Source organism: Thunnus albacares, chromosome 22, assembly GCF_914725855.1.
Source record: "Thunnus albacares chromosome 22, fThuAlb1.1, whole genome shotgun sequence".
In the NCBI taxonomy this organism is placed as follows: Eukaryota; Metazoa; Chordata; class Actinopteri; order Scombriformes; family Scombridae; genus Thunnus; species Thunnus albacares.
In genome coordinates, this window is record NC_058127.1 from 23360024 (window position 1) to 23383975 (window position 23952).

A 23952-nucleotide genomic window follows, 5' to 3' on the forward strand; every position below is an offset into this window, starting at 1 on the left:
GAGACACACCAGCCCCTAACCCAGTCTGGATTTTGGAGACTTGCCTTTTTCAGGATGTCTGCTTTCACAGCAGGGTCATTGAGATCCACAGAGGAGTCCTGCGCCTTCATCCTCAGCTTAACTACCCGCCTCTTTACTGGTACTGAGACACAGAATGAGAGGAGAAATTAATCATTCATTTGCTGTCCTATTAGTTCTGTGATATTTACATTTTTTTCATGTACATTCAAACATGATTTATGCTAAAGTTATGCAGCATTCTCTGGCTTCCACTGAAGGACAGTAAACCACTCACCAGGGATGTTGTAGCAGACAAATGGAAATCTCTCTTCACAGGACATAAATGTCCATTGGTTTGATTCCTGCACACCACACATCATTTTCATCAATTTGAGTGATGCTGAAACTGAACCACTCCAATTGGTGAACGAGTAGGCACTGCCATCAGACCAGTTAATGTTAGGATCTCTGTACAGGCCGATCCATGCCCAGTATGTACCTGGCACCAAGTTCATGACCTCCTGGTTCTCAGTGTTGTTCCTCACAGTGGCCAGGTCTGTGAAGTTCTCCCTGCAGTACCTCTGAGCATTGGACCAGTTCATTGGTTGATTCACAAAAACAAATTGAGGATCCAGCTGTGTTCCTGCAGTTAAATTATTGGGGGAAAAATGAATCTTTGAGTTGAAGTCCTGAACTACAATATAATCATTATTAGAGAAGAAACAATACTTTGCTTAGTGCTTACCATTATAACAGATGAAAACATTTTGAACTTGGCAGAAATCATCCCACCATAACTGATCTTTAGCTCTACTCACTACACAGAGTTCATCAGCCCCTAAATCTGGTTGATTGGATGCCCAGTTCCTATATTCATCTCCACTCCCTCTGTACCCATCTGACCACTTCCAATCAATGACTCTGTACAGGCCAATCCAGACTTGACTGTTGTAACCAGCAGATGAAACTGTGTTGTTGAGTTGGTTCATGTCTTCAGTGTTTTCAATGGTGACCAGGTCTGTGTATGTCTCTCTGCAGTAGGTCTGAGCTTCAGTCCAATTCATGGGTTCAGCAACAAAGTGGTACTGATGGAGACGACATGTGGAGAAGATGGACCAGCCTGTGAGGAAAACACCACTTTTTAACATGTGAGGTGACTCTAACATTTTTAAGTATTACAGTATAATGAAATAATAAACACTGTTAGACATTATTAAACACACAGTATTTAACTTCTGCTGCTAGTGGTCTCTTAATCAAAACAAAAACAAAAGACAGAGTTTGATGACATCATGAAGTAGTGTGGGATCATGGGAGTTGTTGTCTTCATTGTGAAATAATCACCATTGCAGTCTTTGCAAATTATGCAAATTATCCACAGAGGTCTCCTCCTCTCCAAAACAAACAGACCCAATTGTAGGGAAATTTTAGCTCAGTTTGGGGAAATTTACTGTTAAGCAGAATTATTACAAAGAACCCCTTCAATTATTTGTCCAGCGTTATAACCTCAGAATCAGCATAATAAGACCAATAAATAGTTTCTCTTGGTGATTAGTCAAGAGAATCTTTAACACATAAATCAGCTTTGGGAAGGAATTAACTTGCACTCAGGAAAGGAATCGGATACGTAAAGTGACTGAAAGTAAGTTAAGGAAAACAAAGGCAATGACTTTATATGCAAAACGTTTATTACCTAAAGACTAACCTAACAATGACACAAAACAACACTCACTAAACAAACAATGACACTACAATGAAAGAATGAATGAATGCAGAACCAGAGTTTGTCAGAAAAGGGGTTGACTAGTGACCGTCACTGGAAGCAGCTGGTAAACTGGGGTGGCAAATTTAGAATTCAGTTCTAAGCAGATGAAGCTTTTTGAATTCACCCGGTTAGCAGAGCAGAAGTGTGCTACTTGCATGTCTGTGGGCTGGTAGCTGCTGAGTGGTGTGGTGACGTCAGGAGAGATGAGAAGGTGTTGCCACCGTGGGGAGTGGAGATGAAGATTTGTCAGCTGAAGTTGGTTTCAACTCAGAGAAAGAATGGGACCTCGTACCAGTAACAAAGAGAATCCAACTATTGCATTCCAGTGATGGTCTTTTATAGGTACAGTTAGATAAGGGACTTCAGAGAAGCGTCTGACCAATCATGGCATCCACTGGAGGTCAGATAATTTGTCTTATTTTTAAAACAGTCTCTCAAACAACTGTACCTTGTTACCAAACAACTACCATGACTAAAAATCGAATGTTCTTATGCTCAGGAGATTACAATGCTACCAAACAGCACATGTTTATCTCTAGTGGTTACTGAGATATTAATTACCTGATTTTAACACACATACAACTTGGAGAATTGAGTTAAAATTATAGTCAATTTCCAACATAGTTATGGACAAATGTACACATTCAAACAATAAGGAAAGTAATAAAGTGATGGCATTGGCCACTTATTAAGGTAGACAGAGTTCTGCTGAGGAATATCCTACACAGTGATTAAAACCAGTAAAACACTGACTAAAGCAGTTTCATGTTAATAATCAGTGTTTCAGCCCCTCTGGATACGAGACATTCAGAGAGGCTGTTAACATTTGCTCAGCTTGTTTCTCTGATAACTTAAGATTCAGACGTCTGATGACTAAAATCCTTCATCCGGTTAAAAGATATAGTTAAAAACAACCAAGATATAAAAAGTGTTTAATAAAAATGTGGATTAAAACTAGATAAAAATTAAATTATTGACGGTTCCTGGCAGACAACCACAACACTGACATACACACAAAGAGGATATGATGCTATTAACTGCCGACCAAATGAAACAGACCCTTAACCTTGATTAAAATTTCAGATTTCTCACAGTTTGAACATTGTTGGAAACATCTGGGATAATTAAACAACTCAACAAAATATATAACATATGTCTAGTCGTTTTTAGATTTTATAATGCAGAAAAGTTACATATTATATCTTTAAATATTTCACTGACCTGAGAGATACAGGACACCCAGCAAGATCCTTTCCATTATGATGCTGCTCTGAGGTCTCTGTGTGTCGATGTTCACTATTAAAAGGAAACTCTACCTCTGTATTTGCTGTTTTTAGGCAAATCTAGTCAAATACAACACCAGCTTCTCTTCTCTGTTATTGTTAAAAGTCACGGTTCTGCTGCATTCCAAATGCAAAAAGTATGACGTATATAAATGTTTGTCTCCAAAACATTGTCATGTACTCACAGAATATTTTATTTTTTTCCCAACTACAAAATATATATATTTTATTTCTCACTTAGCTCCAGTCATATCTAGTGTGCAGAGTTTCAGTTGTATTTGTCTTTCTGTTTTTCTGAGATTTCTGTCTTCTATACGTTAGAGGCTCACAGTGTTGAAAAAGTGTCATTCAGATAATTCAGCAGCAACATCTCCCTCCAAGTCCATGACAGTCAGGACTCCTTGGTCTTCTTTGGTCTTCTAGTAGTTCTTGCAAAGCTTTGAGGTGTGTTTGGGGTCATTATCCTGATGCAGTATGAATCCTTCTCCACAAAGATGCAAACCAGAGGGTACAGCATGTCTCTGAAGAATGGAGTGGTACTTCTCCAACATTAAGATTGATATATATCAATTATATATAGTATATCTTATGCATGTATTTGTGTGTGTGTGTGTGTGTGTGTGTGTGTGTGTGTGTGTGTGTGTGTGTGTGTGTGTGTTCGTGTGTGTGTGTGTCTGGGTCATTCACTGTCCCTCAGTTTATGGCATGTTGATACATATTGGACAGCAAGATTTTGAGGTCATCAAGCTCTACATATGTACAGTGCTGCTTGAAATTTGTGAATCCTTTAGAATTTGCTCTATTTCTACATAAAAATGACCTAAAACTTGATCAGATTTCCATTGAAGTCCACAAGTGTGTGTGTGTGCGCGCGCGTGCGTGTGTATATGTGTGTGTGTGTGTGTGCGTGCGTGTGTGTGTGTGTGTGTGTGTGTGTGTGTGCGTGTGTGTATGTGCGTGTGTGTGTGTGTGTGTGTGTGTGTGTGTGCATGTGTGTGCGTGTGTGTGTGTGTAGGTCATTCACTGTCCCTCAGGTTGTGGCATGTTGATACATATTGGGCATATATATACTGCATGTGAGCTCCCACATTATTAAATTAGCAATTTAACAGCAGCTGAAAATCTTTTTGCTGACCTTCAGTGGTTAAACTTCTCACCTTGCTGCTGTGATGTAGAGAAGTGTACTTTGGGGTGTGGTAAGTACATCATGACATTGCTGTTGGGTGTGGTTACAGGTGCAACAGAGCATACTTTTGACTACACCCATCAGTAAGGGGGCTTCTCTTTAGCCTGGGGTCTGTGCCAGATCGTGGGTTTAGTGAAAACACATGAGATGACTTTAACTGAAGGTCAGTCACTGTGGTAACTCACTCTGTGAACTAACCTGCTCACTGGCAGCTTTTCTTCAAACCCTGAGTTTCTGTCTGTCTCCTCCCTCCTGCAGAGCCTGAAGGAGTTGTCAGACATGCTGTTTCATTTCCTCATTGTTACAGTTGATATTCATTTGCAGAGCTTTATGTTGGGAGTGGAAGTTTCCCAAGGACTGATTTTACTGACCCAGCCGCTAACAGTAATGTCTTTGAACAGCAATGAACTCATCCTACTTACAAGTATTGTGTTTGTATCCAAAGTCTGATATATCTTATTTCTCTGTGCCGTAGACCTCCGTTGTCCAAAAACTATTAAAAACACGTTAATGAGCCACACGGCTGCACTGTGTGACATGTTTCTTCCTCATGATGAGTTTAGGGCAGCTTGTTGAGGAATAGCTCCAAAAACTAATAACAGTGATCACACTTTCAGTCTCAGGAGAGTAGTTCTCTGTACAGCAGATGGAGTTTGCCCAGCTGTCATGAAAAAGTGAACGTTCAAACTTCCTTTTTTACGAGCCCTTTAAGTACAACCTCAACTTGAGCTTTTTCTTAACTTGAACCACATCCTTTAACATGGAGACGACCTTAAAACGCTCAGAAAAATAGAAATGTTGCATTTCATCACAGTCAGCAGTGAGCTGTTTGTCAGGTTTATTCATTTATGTATTAGCATGTCTGTCACCAAGGCGGAGACTGTCTGAGATATTAAACAGAGTAGAAAATGAATAAGATGCAAAAACAAACCCCCCACAACCCCCCACCCCCACCTACAAAGCCAAGCTATGTACAGCAGGTTCACATTTACTGACATCAGACATCTTGCTCAGTTATAAGCCACACCAAGCTGACAGAGAAACAACATGAACTAAATACTTGCAGATATAAATCCTCTACTCCTTGTCTTCATGCTAACATGCTGACTACAGTGGAGCATAAAGCCGAAATCAAAAAAGCACCATAAAAATATAAAAATATGACATTGATGAGACATGTGGGCAGCACATCTCTAGCCTGGAATCAGGCTCATTTTTTCTCAGTAAGCAGGTGCAGGTGGTAGCCATGCAGGTACTTTTGGTTTGGAACAACTTTCTACTGCAAAAATAGTACTTGAGAAAACAGGTCTCTTGAAAGACACGTTGCGTTTGAATTTGTAATTATTGATTATGCTGTTAGTGCCATAAACAATATTTTATTCAGTCTCATTGTGTTGGTGCAGAAATCTCAATACCTGGACAAATACAACCAAAAGTATCTGCATGGCTACACAACACTAGAGACAAGTGAGAAAATATGGTTTTCCATATTAAAAACTGGCAGTTCAGGTAATGGACACAACTAAAAAAGGCCCTGATGAAGATGAGGGGCTCTGGTTTCAGAGCCAGTTGACAGAAGGGGCCTACCAACTGTCAGCTGCTGTCCTGAAACAGCTACCAGAGGTCAGTGTCCGGAGGTTCTCCACAATACAAATACAGTATTGTATTCATTCAGCAAGAAAACAGGAAATAAAACAGGGGATTCACCATTACCCACCAATATACCTTCAAATTCCTCCCACATCACAGACATAAAATATGAATTCATGATGATGCTGAGAATAATTCTGCTTCTTGAAATAAATAGCTCTTTGAGAGGAGCTGCATTGTTATTCAGCTGCTGTGTGATTACTGTGACCCTGAATGCTATGCTTGTGTCCTCAACATTCTCTCAGACTGTATGAACAGTTTAAATAAATATAAACACAATTTCTTAAAAAGAAAAAGAAAAAGGAAATAACATGAGACTGATGTGAGGGGTTGAGAGGTTTATGTGCTGTTCCTCTGCTCCCATTCCTGCAAAACAAACAAACACAGACACACACTTAGTTTGCATGCTCCACATTTACATGGATTCGTCTTTGATATTATCAAGCAAGCAAACAAAACTTTATTTATATCATACATTTCATTCCAGGAATGTACTATGTAAATGTGCTTCACAGAGCTGAGCTACCACGAAAGTTACAGACAAATATGCACATAATGTTGTACAATACAGAAAATAATACTAGAAAATAGTTTTAGAAAATGAGCATAAAAGATTATTTTTACAAACATTTTCAACACTTGCCTACTCTAGCCTCAAACCTGTCAGAATTGTAGGAGAACCAGTTGATCTTTGTTTTTCCTGCAAAAATAGCCCAAAGAAGGTCTGAGCTCAATCAACAATAACCTCTAACCTCAAAAGACATGGATGTATATTCAACTTTGTCTGGAAATGCCCTCAGGTAAACTGAGAACCCTTCCTTCACATTAAAGTGTCCGTTCTGACTCCTCACAGAACCATCTCCTCATCCCAAACTCTCTCTAAATTGTGTGGGACAATCCCAAGTGGAATATATGACACTAATGCTGCTACATGCTTTATCAACCCAAGATTCAGAGGATGCCGGATTAAAGGACCCTTTCCTTGGACAAATGCAGAGAGACTGTTTATCATAGTGAAACCTCATCAATTTGTTTGATGAGTTTGGACAACTCTACCTACATTTTATGTTCTCTTTTCACCTTCTAATCTCATACATACACACACACCCACATTCCTCCCCTGTTGCTTTCACCCTGGTAAGACTTCCAATAAAGATAGTCCAGACCTGTCATAAATTCAGTTAAGCCCTAGTTGAATTTCTGTGTTCCTTAAAACCAGAAGTTTGATTCAATGTTTCTTAAGTATAAAATCATCTTGTAATCTATATATTATTGGTCACAAAGTAATGCCTGTCAAATTGTTACATAGTAATAGAACCACAGTGCCATCCAGTGGACAACTTTCAGTGAGGTTGAAGCTGATGTATGATGTATGTTGTTTTAATTGTGATATCTATTAAATTGCCTTTAAACTCTACATGACTCAGTAGGAATGTGATATGTATGAAGGATTACTTTGATAAGCAAAGAATTAACACGAGTAGTTACAATGTATGATAGCTAGTAGGAAGAGTAAGTTTGTTAAATAACTATAGTATGTTTTAATTAAGCTGTGTGAGGCCCTGTTAGTGGACATATAGCCAACAAAGATTACATTTTATTTTGGTAACGCTTTACAATACAGCCTGCAACGTACAGTGTAATTACTCTGTAGTTATGGTGTAATCTTTTGTACTAACGGTGTACCAGTACAGTACGTACCAATACATACAATACACGTAGGTACAGGGGAACAAGATGTGACGTTATGGAATAAGGGGGTAAAAATTTAGGAATTTACAAATTAAACTGTAGTAATTGTTTAACTACCAGGTACCTATTCTATTATTACATACATGAGTATGTACGACCTCCTGAGCAATAATCTGGAAATTTGGGAAGAACTGCAGGGTAACATTACCGCTTAAATACATTCATATTATTACTCACCGTATGTTTGCTGTAAAGTAGTTCAGCAGGGAGCAGATCGGATGTGTTCCCTCATCTCACCAGCGTACACCTGTAGGGTGGGCGGGCGGAGAGCCTTGTCCATTTCTTTATAGAAAACACTCCGTCGCCCCCTGCTGTGATCTGATGTGAATGAAGCGTACCCATTCAACTGTGATGACGCTGATATGAGAGGTCATAAGTCACCACTGTAATAAAAACATTGTACTCTTGCGTTATTATTGTCTTTATGGCATTGCTTTTATTGCTGCCTCTCCAAATCTTTGCCTCTTATTTGATTTACACTTTGTATTTTGCCTGTTTATTAAAAGAAAATAACAAGCAGATACACATGTAATTGTGCCACTTTTACCTGGCTGGTCACGGCCACCTATGTCACTTCCTCTTTATGTTAGTATGTCACTTTCCATACAAGGGAAACGCCGACAGCGCAATCAAATCACATTTTAAATACTCATTGAATACACACACACACAGAGACGTGTTTTCCCGTAGCGTACGGCAGAGTGCTATAGTCCTCCTACACGGTGGTCAGCTGGCAGACAGGGAGTTTGATCTTCCTGTTCGAGGTATGTATAGTAGTTGAAAGTCAACCTGCCAGGTTTTCTTCATGGTACTAATGGCAACAATTGTAAATACCAGGTGCGGGCAACCCCAGCTTTTGAACATCCAGATCCGTGGGAGACAGTAGATTTCACCTGTAGAGGTAGGCACTAATAGTTGTTGTTTCCTGTGTAGTGTTGTATTGAGTCGTATCAAAAATGATGAGTTCTTTGTGATTTAGGGGTCCAGAGCGGAAGAGCATTTGAGCTGTGCCATAATTGGCCGGGGTTATTATGGTAGAGGTAGGATGAAATAATTAAGCATATCATATTGAAGGCCACGGTTGGATATTTGGGATTGTTTTTTTTTTTTTTTTTTTTTTTTTCCTTTTTCTTTTCTTTTAGGATAGTTTGCTACTGTTTTGCCTATAGTTTTTGTTCTTTTTATTTTTTTCTTTCTTTTGTTTAGTTGTATGTAGTGTTGCTTTTGCCTCTTTTGGTTCAGCATATTTTTGACTGATTGTAATATTGGTTGATTTGTGTTGTAAGACGAGTCCACTGCGCCTGAAGGACCTCGTTAGGTGTATTAATGCTGTCTCTGCGCTCCTTTATTTTAGCTTTAGGTATCCGGGCTGTACTGTGTGGGGGCTCTAGCCGTATGGTTTGTTGTGCACCTGCATGCAGACAAGTATTACACGGCATCTAGGGGTGTTAGTTTGCTGTGTGTGTGTGTGTGTGTGTGTGTGTGTGTGTGTGTTTGCGGTGGTGGCAGTGCTGTGCAAACACATGGTGATGTAGTCGTGGGAAGAAGAGGCTATCTCGTACCAGTCAGCCTAGCTTGTTAATCATATGTTTTTGTTTTTAGGAGTGATTTGAATATATATATTTTTTATTATTCGCTCAGAAACAGCATGATCGTGAGGGTGTTTGAGGTATTTTCAACTCTTAAATACCTACTTGGCAGATATTATCTTTATTATATCAATAAATTGGTCTCTGGTTGTATTACAACATTACTGTTTTTTTAAATTGATCTTTTTAAATAAATTTAAATAAATGAATTTGATACAATTGTTCTCGAAGCCACGTCTCTGTTTAATTTCTTTACACTTATCTGTGTGTTGACCTGTATAGAGTAGGTGGTCTTGGGGGAAGCCCAGGTTAAGGTGGGATTAGCAGTGCCTTACCCTCCAGTTGGGCAGTTCACACATACCACAGAAATGTTTTCACCTGTATATAGTCATTCCTTGTGTATATTTCCATATCCAACAATTGTGATTAAATGTTAATTAATTGTTAGATTTGTCCAACACATCCACTCTGATCTAATTAATGTCCTCTAGTGAGGCTGGAAGTTGTGCAGCTGTTTGCTGTGTTTAATACTTTGGATTTTGGCGGGCCAGCTGTTGTATAACGACAGCCGGGAGTTCCCTAATTTTAAATGAAGTCATTATTTGTGTTATTTAATTTATCATTTAAGTAACTTGGTGTTTGTTTGATCTTTTCTTTTAACTCCTAATGTAGTCTACTCGTATTTTGTGTCAAACATAGGTAACGGTAAATGGTAAAATGATGTTACTTTATGTACAGTACATACTGTATAGTAGTTGTTTATGTACAGTATATAACTTACAGCCTGCTCAGATATACAGTCATGAGTGAAATATTACACATTTTGTATTTTAGACTAAAGTAAATGTATATAATTTGTTGGTACAGTTGGTATTATAGTGTAACAATGTAAATGTAAAACAGGTTACCTCACTCTCCCCACAACGGATCACAATATCTATTTTTTCTGTACCAGTAGGCCCAATCTGCAACATAGCCAAGCCTATGTGAAATTTCTTAATAACCTAAACGTGGGTGAGGGTGGATGTGTTCTAAGGCACCACAGTTGAATAAAGACAAAATAAATCTTGTTCTTCTATCACAATGAAACTTATTATTACAGACCTACATACAATATATTTCTGTATTATAACCTTTATTTTTATCATGAAATTATGCAAATTAGGCAAACTCATGTAATAAGTCAGAACAAACATAACTATTTCAGGTGCATCGTCTTCCTTTAATCATATGTGTATAATAATTAACATGAAAAACAGAAATGTACAGTGGGGGAAATAAGTATTCAACACGTCAACATTTTTTTCAGGAAACATATTTCCAGTGCAGATATTCATATGAAATTAAGATCAGACATTGATATTAACTCAATAAGGCAAAACAGCTAAATAAATCATAACATTCCAATCAATAAAAAAAGTCATGTGCATTAAATTTGAATGACCTAAAGTCTTGAACACGCTGTATGAACAAACACTGAACCACTAATTAGTCCTCTTACCTGTGCTATTTAGAATCAGCTGGTTAGTGCATGTGGCTATTAGCACTTCCACTCTTTTAAAAAGGGTTAGACATCTGTGAACACATTATTTGTTACCAAGCTATCATGAAGAAGCATCTCATGATGATTAGAGGCAAAGAGCTCTCCCAAAACCTTTGCAACAAGACCGTTGAGCAACATAGGAAGGGTACAGGTTAGCGACTGATTCCTCAACTCTTAAATGTTCCCATAAGCACCACTGGGGCCATTATCTGCAAGTGGAAGCAGCATCACTCCACCATCAACTGGCTGGGGCATCAAGGGGCTGTGGTTTCCCCTTCCTTAGCTGCCTCCAGGCCCTGGGGAGGAAGCTGACTGTCAGAGGACGCACCCCGTCCCTCCCTCACCCATCATGAGGAGTGTATGTGTCTGACACAGAAGTAGCCCCAACTTGACCCCACCATGCCCGTCAGAAACAAAGCTTTCACATTTATTTCTTTTTCACAAATGAGCACACGATTCTTAACCTTTGACTGTCTAAACTAAATATAAATGAAATGATATGAAACATTCTGTTATTAACGTCCATTATCAAAGTCAAACTCTATGTAGAAATATAGGACTGGCAGTAGCAGCACTGCAGCAGCAACACTGTCTGTGTGGACACTGCAGGTGTGTGAGACGCAGCAGTTCAGTGATGCACACACACTGTTCAAGTAAAGGTAGGCTGTGTGTTCCAGGAGTTAGAGGCACCACACTGAGGAGGGGGTTGCTTATGTCTCGCCAACTCAGGTGAGATGAATAAAGGGAAAAACAATGTCTGTTGCTTGTTCTTCTCTGGCCTCTCATCTTACATCTTTCTATGACATAACGTCACGCAGGCAGCCTGCTTGGCAGCAGGTGTTCTCTCCTCTACTCATCTGCACTGTGCCTGAGTTTCTTCTCCAGAAATGTTGCATAAGGTGAGTAATTTCTCCCCCCATCTCCATTACCAACCTTACACTCTAACTATAACAGACACACAGGAGCGCAGAACCAGGCTCACATACAATGGGTGATGATTCTTCCCAGGTTCATGGTCACGGAAGGTTTCATCACCGAAGGGTGGCATCCACTCTTCAAGAAACCAGGTAAAGGTGAGTAATTTATTATTACATCATTATCATTTGTGTCAAACAAAAGGCCACTAAACACAGCTCCCATCTAAATGTTTCAAGGCTGCATATCAATACAAAACTCCAAGTTCTTAGTTTAACCAAACTACATCCAAATAAGTCACTTTACTGAACTCAATACATGTTTTATTTTCTCTCTCTGTTATCTGTCTTCCTCAAATTCTCTCAAACATCTCATGTAGAAATGCAATAGGACTCAGTAAATCATTACCAACAAAGAGAGAAATACAGGAGAGGTTCAATGACTCCTCTAAAATGAAGATATTTCAGATGTTTTCTCAAGCAAACCATTTTAATGATCCTATGGTAGTAAGATTATTTCTAAAGGGTAACATGCAATCAGCTGTAGTTCAGTAAAACTACAACAACAAATCACATCCTCCCCTCTTGTTTTACATGTCTGTCTCTCACTTTGTTCCCACATTTACTAGACTCTCACTTTGAAGTGTTGGGACGGGCAGTAGTGCGTTTGGTTATTAGCAATAATTCATAATTACCATAGATAATTATGAATTATGAAATCAAGATATTGTTAACCTTAATCAAGAATTCAGGCACCAACTGTTGGATCTGTGAGGAACACAGTTGATTATTTGCAATAATTATCAATTATCAAAGATAATTAACTAATTATAACAATTAATAGAATTATTAATATGAATTAACAAATACGGGGCACCACCCGGAAACCGGGACCAATAACCAAACAAGGTAGTCTCATAAAAGAGTTCACCTAGAATGTTAATATCTGAGAGATATCAACATTCGAGGGTGAACAAAGAAGGGTGAATTCCAGCTCTGACTCCTTCAATCAGCCACTTTTCACAATATTACATACAATAATGACAAAAGAACTTCTCTTTAAAGATATAACAGTGTTTATTAAACTTAGCAAAGTTAACAAATGCTTCATTCAACAAACAACTATTCTAAAATCTAATCTTACCAAACAAAACAACAGCTATGTACAGGGTTGGACACATGCAGGGGAATGCGTGTGTGTGTGTGTGTGTGTGTGTGTGTGTGTGTGTGTGTGTGTGTCAAGATGGCGACGGGACTTGACGTGATGACATCGTCGGTCTGCGACGCGGACGTGACTATGGGAGGAAGTCACGTCGCGCTAGAACCGGATGGCAGAAGTATTTGTGTTGGTGAAGTGTCTTGGTTAGACAGAAGCAAGATGGCGCTGTCTAGCGGTCGGCGTCTTGCACTCACCCAATTCTGTGAAACAACACACGTGTCTGATGGCGGATAAGGAAAGACAAAGCGAAGCTTTCTCCGACGTTATCTGACCATTAGATGTGCAAAAAGACGTCGGTGTTTGTATGTGTGTGTGCGTGTGCGTGTATGTGTCAAGTCAGAAGAGAGAGGGAAAAAGGAGAGAAAGCGATCGTGAGAGGAAGAGAAGCGGTTCCTTTGTCCACAGACAGCGTGTGTACGGACGGCAGTCTGTAATGCATGTTGTCTGGTTTCTGATCGACAAAGCAACTTACTTTCTCCCTCACGGTGGCACAAACACAGCAGTAGTCCCGAGCGAGACAAACACAAAACAGCCTAGCGTGGTGAACACAACTAAACAGGCAGCAAACTTAAAATACTCCTAAGAGTAAACAGAGAAAAATGGACTTGGCGGTCCGTCAACAACACAACAAACAATAGCAAAAACAGCAACTGATGCTGATAGGAACACACAATTAACACTGCCTCTGCCCAGACTTATGTCTCTTACTTGGTCGCTTCAGAAAGCGAGCAGGGTGTGTGTGTAGTCCGGCCTTGTCCTGGGCTCGGTTGCAGACGGTGGCCGTTCTCACACGTTTGGCGAAAAGCACAGCATCTGGCTCTCGGTGGCGTGGCGGAGAGAACAGCAGAGTCGACTCGGTGAAGAAGAGCAGAGCGTTTCTTCCTTCTCGAGGGAATTTGAGGACGCTGGTTGCAGCAGCGGTCTCTCTCGGATCCCGGAATGTGTTCGGGTGAACATGGGCAAAGTCTCGTCTGGTCCGGCAAGGACCAGGGGAAAACACATGCGTGGGGTACCCCCTTTAGTCAAGCTGACTCACAGAGGAACAGAAGTTACCCCTAGCTCAGTGACATGGGAAAGGCGTGTGTTTCAGGGCGTGCTCAGTTTTTAAAGTATGTTGACTGTTCCCTGCTGAGGTGTGAAAATCGCAAAGCATCCTTGGAAATGGAGTTTGCAATGGACTCCCATTGTCTGTAAGCAGCATTTTGGCGCTATTCCTTTGTCTCGGGGGAAACAAAGGAAAAAGCACATCGTGGTCAAGCCTCACAGGTTACATGTAGGCCTTCTCTGTGTGACCTCGTGGTTTAAGGCCCAACAGAGGCCAACAATACACACATGCAAACACAAGAGTGCAGTGTTGCATTTTAATTCTCACACACAGATACATGGAGAGCTCAGCATGTATGCAATATGAAACACAGTATGTGCTCATGCAGTCATTGATAATCCACTATAATCCCACTATTTATCTGTATATTCTTTAGTTGTGTGTAATTATTTAGACCTGACATATTTACAGAGGTTTGGTGTGACGTTCACAACCATGTTTGTAGGAGCACATAGTTTGTCCAATGGTGTGTAAAATAAGAGAGGTGCTCAGTCACATGACATATTCCTGTCATCATCTGACAACAAACTAACTACATTTAATCAAATACTGTACTTCAGTACAATTTTGAGGTACTTGTACTTCACTTGAATGTTTCCATTTTTAGCAACTTGTACTTCACAATGCTTGAGGAAATATTATACATTTATTTAACACCTATAGTCACTAGTTACTTTACAGAATATTTTATTTAACATAAAAACACTCATGATATGCAATACAACACATTAAAGATTAAACCAGTGTTTCACTTGTCTTTTAACCTCTTTCCTCTCCCATCAATCATCTCATGACCCCTCAGATTTATCTTGGGACCCTTTGGAGGGGCCCAACCTCTAGGTTGGGAACCACTGGACTTAACTACCTACAGTTAAGTTTGCTGTATATAAAGTAGTTCAAACTAGCTCCACCTTAACCAGCTACAACAATAAAATGTTGTTCACACACTGATGCATCAGTATTAATAATCTAATAATGTCATATTAACGTCACTGCACAACCACTATTTTCACTTGTTATACTTCTACTACGTTTTACTCATCATACTTATGTTATATTGTAGTATTGCTGCTTTGAAGTAAAGGATGTAAAAACTTCTTCCTCCACTGGCTGTCATGGAGGGAATGTGAAGTGGCTACATTTTGCTGTGTCAGCCTATATTATCAGCCTATATCATATTATCTATATAAGATACTCACACTTTTTGATACATTTGTCAGTTGTGTCTTTTCTTAGTTCTCTTGCCTTTTGCTAAAGTGTTTTTGTTTGAGTGCAGCAACAGAAGTCTACAGATTTCAAAAGTTTGGATGGAAGGCCTTTGCAGACTACCAGTGCTCCCATTATCACCTAGATTACTTTATTATTCTGCAATAAATCACTGCCATAACTGTGTGTCTGTTGCTTTTATCAGGTTGGTTCACACATTGTAAACTTGAAGCCAAAGACTCATCTCATATGTTTTATTTGGAAGAAAAGTGACTTTGATTGAAACACTTCACACAGTAATATTGATGAGGAAGGATAAAACTCTTCTATACAGGATGTAGTCAAGGTTACGGTTAAGCTGATGATAGTATATTGTTAGCAGATAGAGAATCAACATTCAACATGGATTACAGATAAGTAAAGCTGGGTTTTCATTTCAGAGCTCAGCCTTCTTTCTTTTTTTCTTCTTCTCTTCTTTTCCCTCCTTGTGGAAGACTTTCCCATCAGGCTGTTCTCTCCACTTCAGGGTGACTCCACTCACTCCTTGCTCCTTCAGTCTGTCCTGGAACTGGGAAACACAAATTGAAGCCATTTTGAAACATTCATCCCCCCTATTGTGTTGTTGTTGTGTGTAAAAACCCCTACTGGTTTTTAGATATAATCAAACTTCATAGTAGCAAAACACATCAAGCAGAATAAGCATGTAAACAAGTATTCTAGACCTGTTTGAGACACACCAGCCCCCAACCCAGTCTGGATTTTGGAGACTTGCCTTTTTCAGGATGTCTGCTTTCACAGCACGGTCATTGAGATCCACAGAGGAGTCCTGCACCTTCATCCTCAGCTTAACTACCTGCCTCTTTACTGGTACTGAGACACAGAATGAGAGGAGAAATTAATCATTCATTTGCTGTCCTATTAGTTCTGTGATATTTACATTTTTTCATGTACATTCAAACATGATTTATGCTAAAGTTATGCAGCATTCTCTGGCTTCCACTGAAGGACAGTAAACCACTCACCAGGGATGCTGTAGCAGACAAATGGAAATCTCTCTCCACAGGACTTAAACATCCATTGGTTTGATTCCTGCACACCACACATCATTTTCACCAATCTGAGTGATTCTGAAACTGAAAATGAGCCACCCCAATGGGGGAACGAGTAGGCACTACCATCAGACCAGTTAATACCAGGATCTCTGTGCAGGCCGATCCATGTCCAGTATGTACCTGGCAACAAGTTCATGACCTCCTGGTTCTCAGTGTTGTTCCTCACAGTGGCCAGGTCTGTGAAGTTCTCCCTGCAGTACCTCTGAGCATTGGACCAGTTCATTGGTTGATTCACAAAAACAAATTCAGGATCCAGCTGTGTTCCTGCAGATAAATTATTGGGGGGAAAAATTATTTAAGTCCTGAACTTCAATATAATCATTACTGGAGAAGAAATAATGCTTTGCTGTGTACTTACCATTATAACAGACAAAAGGTTGTTTGTATGAACAAGGATAATCTAACCATCTGTTATGACTATCATAGACCATAACACAGAGCTCATTAGTGCCTAAATCTGGTTCATAGGATTGCCAGTCCCTATATTCAGCTCCACTCCCTCTGTACCCATCTGACCACTTCCAATCAATGACTCTGTACAGGCCAATCCAGACCTGACTGTTGTAACCAGCAGATGAAACTGTGTTGATGAGTTGGTTCATGTCTTCAGTGTTTTCAATGGTGACCAGGTCTGTGTATGTCTCTCTGCAGTAGGTCTGAGCTTCAGTCCAATTCATGGGTTCAGCAACAAAGTGGTACTGATGGAGACGACATGTGGAGAAGATGGACCAGCCTGTGAGGAAAACACCACTTTTTAACATGTGAGGTGACTCTAACATTTTTAAGTATTACAGTATAATGAAATAATAAACACTGTTAGACATTATTAAATACACAGTATTTAACTTCTGCTGCTAGTGGTCTCTTAATCAAAACAATAACAAAAGACAGAGTTTGATGACATCATGAAATAGTGTGGGATCATGGGCGTTGTTGTCTTCATTGTGAAATAACCACCATTGCAGTCATTGCAGTCAGCTTCTCCCGGTTAGGATTCCTTCAGTGTTCACTGTTCAGGAGGTTTTTACCAGGAGCCAAATTATCCACAGAGGTCTCCTCCTCTCCAAAACAAACAGACCCAATTGTAGGGAAATTTTAGCTCAGTTTGGGGAAATTTACTGTTAAGCAGAATTATTACACAGAACCACTTCAATTATTTGTCCAGCGTTATAACCTCAGAATCAGCATAATAAGACTGATAAATAGTTTCTCTTGGTGATTAGTCAAAAGAATCTTTAACACATAAATCAGCTTTGGGAAGGAATTAACTTGCACTCAGGAGAGGAATCGGATACGTAAAGTGACTGAAAGTAAGTTAAAGAAAACAAAGGCAATGACTTTATATGCAAAACATTTATTACCTAAAGACTAACCTAACAATGACACAAAACAACACTCACTAAACAAACAATGACGCTACAATGAAAGAATGAATGAATGCAGAACCAGAGTTTGTCAGAAAAGGGGTTGACTAGTGACCGTCACTGGAAGCAGCTGGTAAACTGGGGTGGCAAATTTAGAATTCAGTTCTAAGCAGATGAAGCTTTTTGAATTCACCCGGTTAGCAGAGCAGAAGTGTGCTACTTGCATGTCTGTGGGCTGGTAGCTGCTGAGTGGTGTGATGACATCAGGAGAGATAAGAAGGTGTTGCCACTGTGGGGAGTGGAGATGAAGATTTGTCAGCTGAAGTTGGTTTCAACTCAGAGAAAGAATGGGACCTCGTACCAGTAACAAAGAGAATCCAACTATTGCATTCCAGTGATGGTCTTTTATAGGTACAGTTAGATAAGGGACTTCAGAGAAGCATCTGACCAATCATGGCATCCACTGGAGGTCAGATAATTTGTCTTATTTTTAAAACAATCTCTCAAACAACTGTACCTTGTTACCAAACAACTACCATGACTAAAAATCTAATATTCTTATGCTCAGGAGATTATAATGCTACCAAACAGCACATGTTTATCTCTAGTGGTTACTGAGATATTAATTACCTGATTTTAACACACATACAACTTGGAGATTGAGTTAAAATTATAGTCAATTTCCAACATAGTTATGGATACAAATGTACACATTCAAACAATAAGGAAAGTAATAAAGTGATGGCATTGGCCACTTATTAAGGTAGACAGTGTTCTGCTGAGGAATATCCTACACAGTGATTAAAACCAGTAAAACACTGAATAAAGCAGTTTCATGTTAATAATCAGTGTTTCAGCCCCTCTGGATATGAGACATTCAGAGAGGCTGTTAACATTTGCTCAGCTTGTTTCTCTGATAACTTAAGATCCAAACGTCTGATGACTAAAATCCTTCATCCGGTTAAAAGATATAGTTAAAAACAACCAAGATATAAAAAGTTTATCGAAAAATGTGGCTTAAAACTAGATAAAAATTAAATTATTGACAGTTTCTGGCAGACAACCACAACACTGACATACACACAAAGAGGATATGATGCTATTAACTGCCGACCAAATGAAACAGACCCTTAACCTTGATTAAAATTTCAGATTTCTCACGGTTTGAACATTGTTGGAAACATCTGGGATAATTAAACAACTCAACAAAATATATAACATATGTCTAGACGTTTTTAGATTTTATAATGCAGAAAAGTTACATATTATATCTTTAAATATTTCACTGACCTGAGAGATACAGGACACCCAACAAGATCCTTTCCATCATGATGCTGCTCTGAGGTCTCTGTGTGTCGATGTTCACTATTAAAAGGAAACTCTACCTCTATATTAGCTGTTCTTAGGCAAATCTAGTCAAATACAAAACCAGCTTCTCTTCTCTGTTACTGTTAAAAGTCACGGTTCTGCTGTATTCCAAATGCAAAAAGTATGACGTATGTAAATGTTTGTCTCCAAAACATTGTCATGTACTCACAGAATATTTTATTTTTTTCCCAACTACAAAATATATATATTTTATTTCTCACTTACCTCCAGTCATATCTAGTGTGCAGAGTTTCAGTTGTATTTGTCTTTCTGTTTTTCTGAGATTTCTGTCTTCTATACATTAGAGGTGAATGGAATTTTTTGTTTCTTTATTTTTTGGTGCTCACAGTGTTGAAAAAGTGTCATTCAGATAATTCAGCAGCAACATCTCCCTCCAAGTTCATGACAGTCAGGACTCCTTGGTCTTCTTTGGTCTTCAAGTAGTTCTTGCAAAGCTTTGAGGTGTGTTTGGGGTCATTATCCTGCTGCAGTATGAATCCTTCTCCACAAAGATGCAAACCAGAGGGTACAGCATGTCTCTGAAGAATGGAGTGGTACTTCTCCAACATTAAGATTGATATATATCAATTATATATAGTATATCTTATGCATGTATTGTGTGTGTGTGTGTGTGTGTGTGTGTGTGTGTGTGTGTGTGTGTGTGTGTGCACGCGTGCGTGCATGTGTGTGTGTGTGTAGGTCATTCACTGTCCCTCAGGTTGTGGCATGTTCATACATATTGGGCATATATATACTGCATGTGAGCTCCCACATTATTAAATTAGCAATTTAACAGCAGCTGAAAATCTTTTTGCTGGCCTTGAGTGGTTAAACTTCTAACCTTGCTGCTGTGACGTAGAGAAGTGTACTTTGGGCTGTGGTAAGTACATCATGACATTGCTGTTGGGTGTGGTTACAGGTGCAACAGAGCATACTTTTGACTACACCCATCAGTAAGGGGGCTTCTCTTTAGCCTGGGGTCTGTTCCAGATCGTGGGTTTACTGAAAACACATGAGATGACTTTAACTGAAGGTCAGTCACTGTGGTAACTCACTCTGTGAACTAACCTGCTCACTGGCAGCTTTTCTTCAAACACTGAGTTTCTGTCTGTCTCCTCCCTCCTGCAGAGCCTGAAGGAGTTGTCGGACATGCTGTTTCATTTCCTCATTGTTACAGTTGATATTCATTTGCAGAGCTTTATGTTGGGAGTGGAAGTTTCCCAAGGACTGATTTTACTGACCCAGCCGCTAACAGTAATGTCTTTGAACAGCAATGAACTCATCCTACTTACAAGTATTGCGTTTGTATCCAAAGTCTGATATATCTTATTTCTCTGTGCCGTAGACCTCCGTTCCTCCGTTGTCCAAAAACTATTATAAACTCGTTAATGAGCCACATGGCTGCACTGTGTGACATGTTTCTTCCTCATGATGAGCATGATGGAGTTTGCCCAGCTGTCATGGAAAAGTGAACGTTCAAACTTCCTTTTTTACGAGCCCTTTAAGTACAACCTCAACTGAGCTTTTTCTTAACTCGAACCACATCCTTTAACATGGAGACGTCCTTAAAACGCTCAGAAAAATAGAAATGTTGCATTTCATCACAGTCAGCAGTGAGCTGTTTGTCAGGTTTATTCATTTATGTACAAGCATGTCTGTCACCAAGGCAGAGACTGTCTGAGATATTAAACAGAGTAGAAAATGAATAAGATGCAAAAACAAACACTGATGCATGAGTCTGTATTCCCCCCACAACCCCCCACCCCCACCTACAAAGCCAAGCTATGTACAGCAGGTTCACATTTACTGACATCAGACATCTTGCTCAGTTATAAGCCACACCCAGCTGACAGAGAAACAACATGAACTAAATACTTGCAGATATAAATCCTCTACTCCTTGTCTTCATGCTAACATGCTGACTACAGTGGAGCATAAAGTCTAAATCAAAAAAGCACCATAAAAATATAAAAATATGACATTGATGAGACATGTGGGCAGCACATCTCTAGCCTGGAATCAGGCTCATTTTTTCTCAGTAAGCAGGTGCAGGTGGTAGCCATGCAGGTACTTTTGGTTTGGAACAACTTTCTACTGCAAAAATAGTACTTAAGAAAACAGGTTTCTTGAAAGACACGTTGCATTTGAATTTGTAATTATTGATTATGCTGTTAGTGCCATAAACAATATTCTATTCAGTCTCATTGTGTTGGTGCAGAAATCTCAATACCTGGACAAATACAACCAAAAGTATCTGCATGGCTACACAACACTAGAGACAAGTGAGAAAATATGGTTTTCCATATTAAAAACTGGCAGTTCAGGTAATGGACACAACTAAAAAAGGCCCTGATGAAGATGAGGGGCTCTGGTTTCAGAGCCAGTGGACAGTAAACCAGGATGAAGGGGCCTACCAACTGTCAGCTGCTGTCCTGAAACAGCTACCAGAGGTCAGTGTCCGGAGGTTCTCCACAATACAAATACAGTATTGTATTCATTCAGCAAGGAAACAGGAAATAAAACAGGGGATTCACCATTACCCACTAATATACCTTCAAATTCCTCCCACATCACAGACATAAAATATGAATTCATGATGATGCTGAGAATAATTCTGCTTCTTGAAATAAATAGCTCTTTGAGAGGAGCTGCATTGTTGTTCAGCTGCTGTGTGATTACTGTGACCCTTAAAGATGCACTTTGTCTGCTGATGCTGACACACATGAATGACAACCAGTCATGATGTAGAAAATATGATCGTGTGGAGCCAAAAAAATTCTACAAAAACACTTTAAATATATCAACAAGAATAAACAAAGGGAAGCTAGTATTTCCTTCAAACATTTACAAATAAATACTTGGTTTTGACCTTTTTGAACCCAAACTGAATCAGATTTTGAGTGAAAAGGAAACAAAGAGACTGGTGGTTGCTTGAAGAAGAAAGTTTGTGCACTAAACATGCTCCATAGTATAAAAGTTTCAAAAGGTTGCTATTTCTGTATGTTGTGGTACTTACAGTTTACTAAAACAGGCAACTTGTTCTGGTTCATGTGAATGCTATGCTTGTGTCCTCAACACGCTCTCAGACTGTATGAACAGTTTAAATAAATATAAACACAATTTCTTAAAAAGAAAAAGAAAAAGGAAATAACATGAGACTGATGTGAGGGGTTGAGAGGTTTATGTGCTGTTCTTCTGCTCCCATTCCTGCAAAACAAACAAACAGAGACACACACTTAGTTTGCATGCTCCACATTTACATGGATTTGTCTTTGATATTATCAAGCAAGCAAACAAAACTTTATTTATATCATACATTTCATTCCAGGAATGTACTATGTAAATGTGCTTCACAGAGCTGAGCTACCATGAAAGTTACAGACAAATATGCACATAATGTTGTACAATACAGAAAATAATAGTAGAAAATAGTTTAAGAAAATGAGCATAAAAGATTATTTTTACAAACATTTTCAACACTTGCCTACTCTAGCCTCAAACCTGTCAGAATTGTAGGAGAACCAGTTGATCTTTGTTTTTCCTGCAAAAATAGCCCAAAGAAGGTCTGAGCTCAATCAACAATAACCTCTAACCTCAAAAGACATGGATGTATATTCAACTTTGTCTGGAAATGCCCTCAGGTAAACTGAGAACCCTTCCTTCACATTAAAGTGTCCGGTTTGACTCCTCACAGAACCATCTCCTCACCCCAAACTCTCTCTAAATTGTGTGGGACAATCCCAAGTGGAATTTATGATTTATGAGGGATTAAAGGACCCTTTCCTTGGACAAATGCAGAAAGACTGTTTATCATAGTGAAACCTCATCAATTTGTTTGATGAGTTTGGACAACTCTACCTACATTTTATGTTTCTTTTCACCTTCTAATCTCATACATACACACACACCCACATTCCTCCCTTAATGCTTTCACCCTGGTAAGACTTCCAATAAAGATAGTCCAGACCTGTCATAAATTCAGTTAAGCCTTAGTTGAATTTCTGTGTTCCTTAAAACCAGAAGTTTGATTCAATGTTTCTTAAGTATAAAATCATCTTGTAATCTATATATTATTGGTCACAAAGTAATGCCTGTCAAATTGTTACATAGTAATAGAACCACAGTGCCATCCAGTGGACAACTTTCAGTGAGGTTGAAGCTGATGTATGATGTATGTTTTTTTTATTGTGATATCTATTAAATTGCCTTTAAACTCTACATGACTCAGTAGGAATGTGATATGTATGAAGGATTACTTTGATAAGCAAAGAATTAACACTAGTAGTTACAATGTATGATAGCTAGTAGGAAGAGTAAGTTTGTTAAATAACTATAGTATGTTTTAATTAAGCTGTGTGAGGCCCTGTTAGTGGACATATAGCCAACAAAGATTACATTTTAATTTGGTAACGCTTTACAACACAGCCCACAACGTACAGTGTAATTACTCTGTAGTTACGATGTAATCTTTTGTACTAACAGTGTACCAGTACAGTACATACCAATACATATATGTAGGTACAGGGGAACAAGATGTGACGTTATGGAATAAGGGGGTTAAAATTTAGGGATTTACAAATTACACTGTAGTCATTGTTTAACTACCAGGTACCTGTTCTATTATTACATACATGAGTATGTACGACCTCCTGAGCAATAATCTGGAATTTTGGAAGAACTGCAGGGTAACATTACCGCTTAAATACATTCAGATTATTACTCACCGTGTGTTTGCTGTAAAGTAGTTCAGCAGGGGGCAGATCGGATGTGTTCCCTCATCTCACCAGCGTACACCTGTAGGGAGGGCGGGCGGAGAGCCTTGTCCATTTATAGAAAACACTCCGTCGCCCCCTGCTGTGGTCTGATGTGAATGAAGCCTACCCATTCAACTGTGAT

General features: G+C 39.2%; 1 protein-coding gene across 1 annotated transcript; it reads right to left on the minus strand.

Annotated features, from left to right (window-relative positions):
• Positions 1 to 326: 326 nt before the first annotated feature.
• LOC122974012 (L-selectin-like) lies at positions 327 to 3054 on the minus strand. Its single transcript, XM_044341842.1, has 2 exons — positions 2987 to 3054; positions 327 to 1120 (listed from the first exon to the last, which is right to left on the minus strand). Exons 1-2 carry the CDS (start codon positions 3021 to 3023, stop codon positions 735 to 737), a joined length of 423 nt encoding a protein of 140 aa, XP_044197777.1. The 5' UTR covers positions 3024 to 3054; the 3' UTR covers positions 327 to 734.
• Positions 3055 to 23952: the final 20898 nt, after the last annotated feature.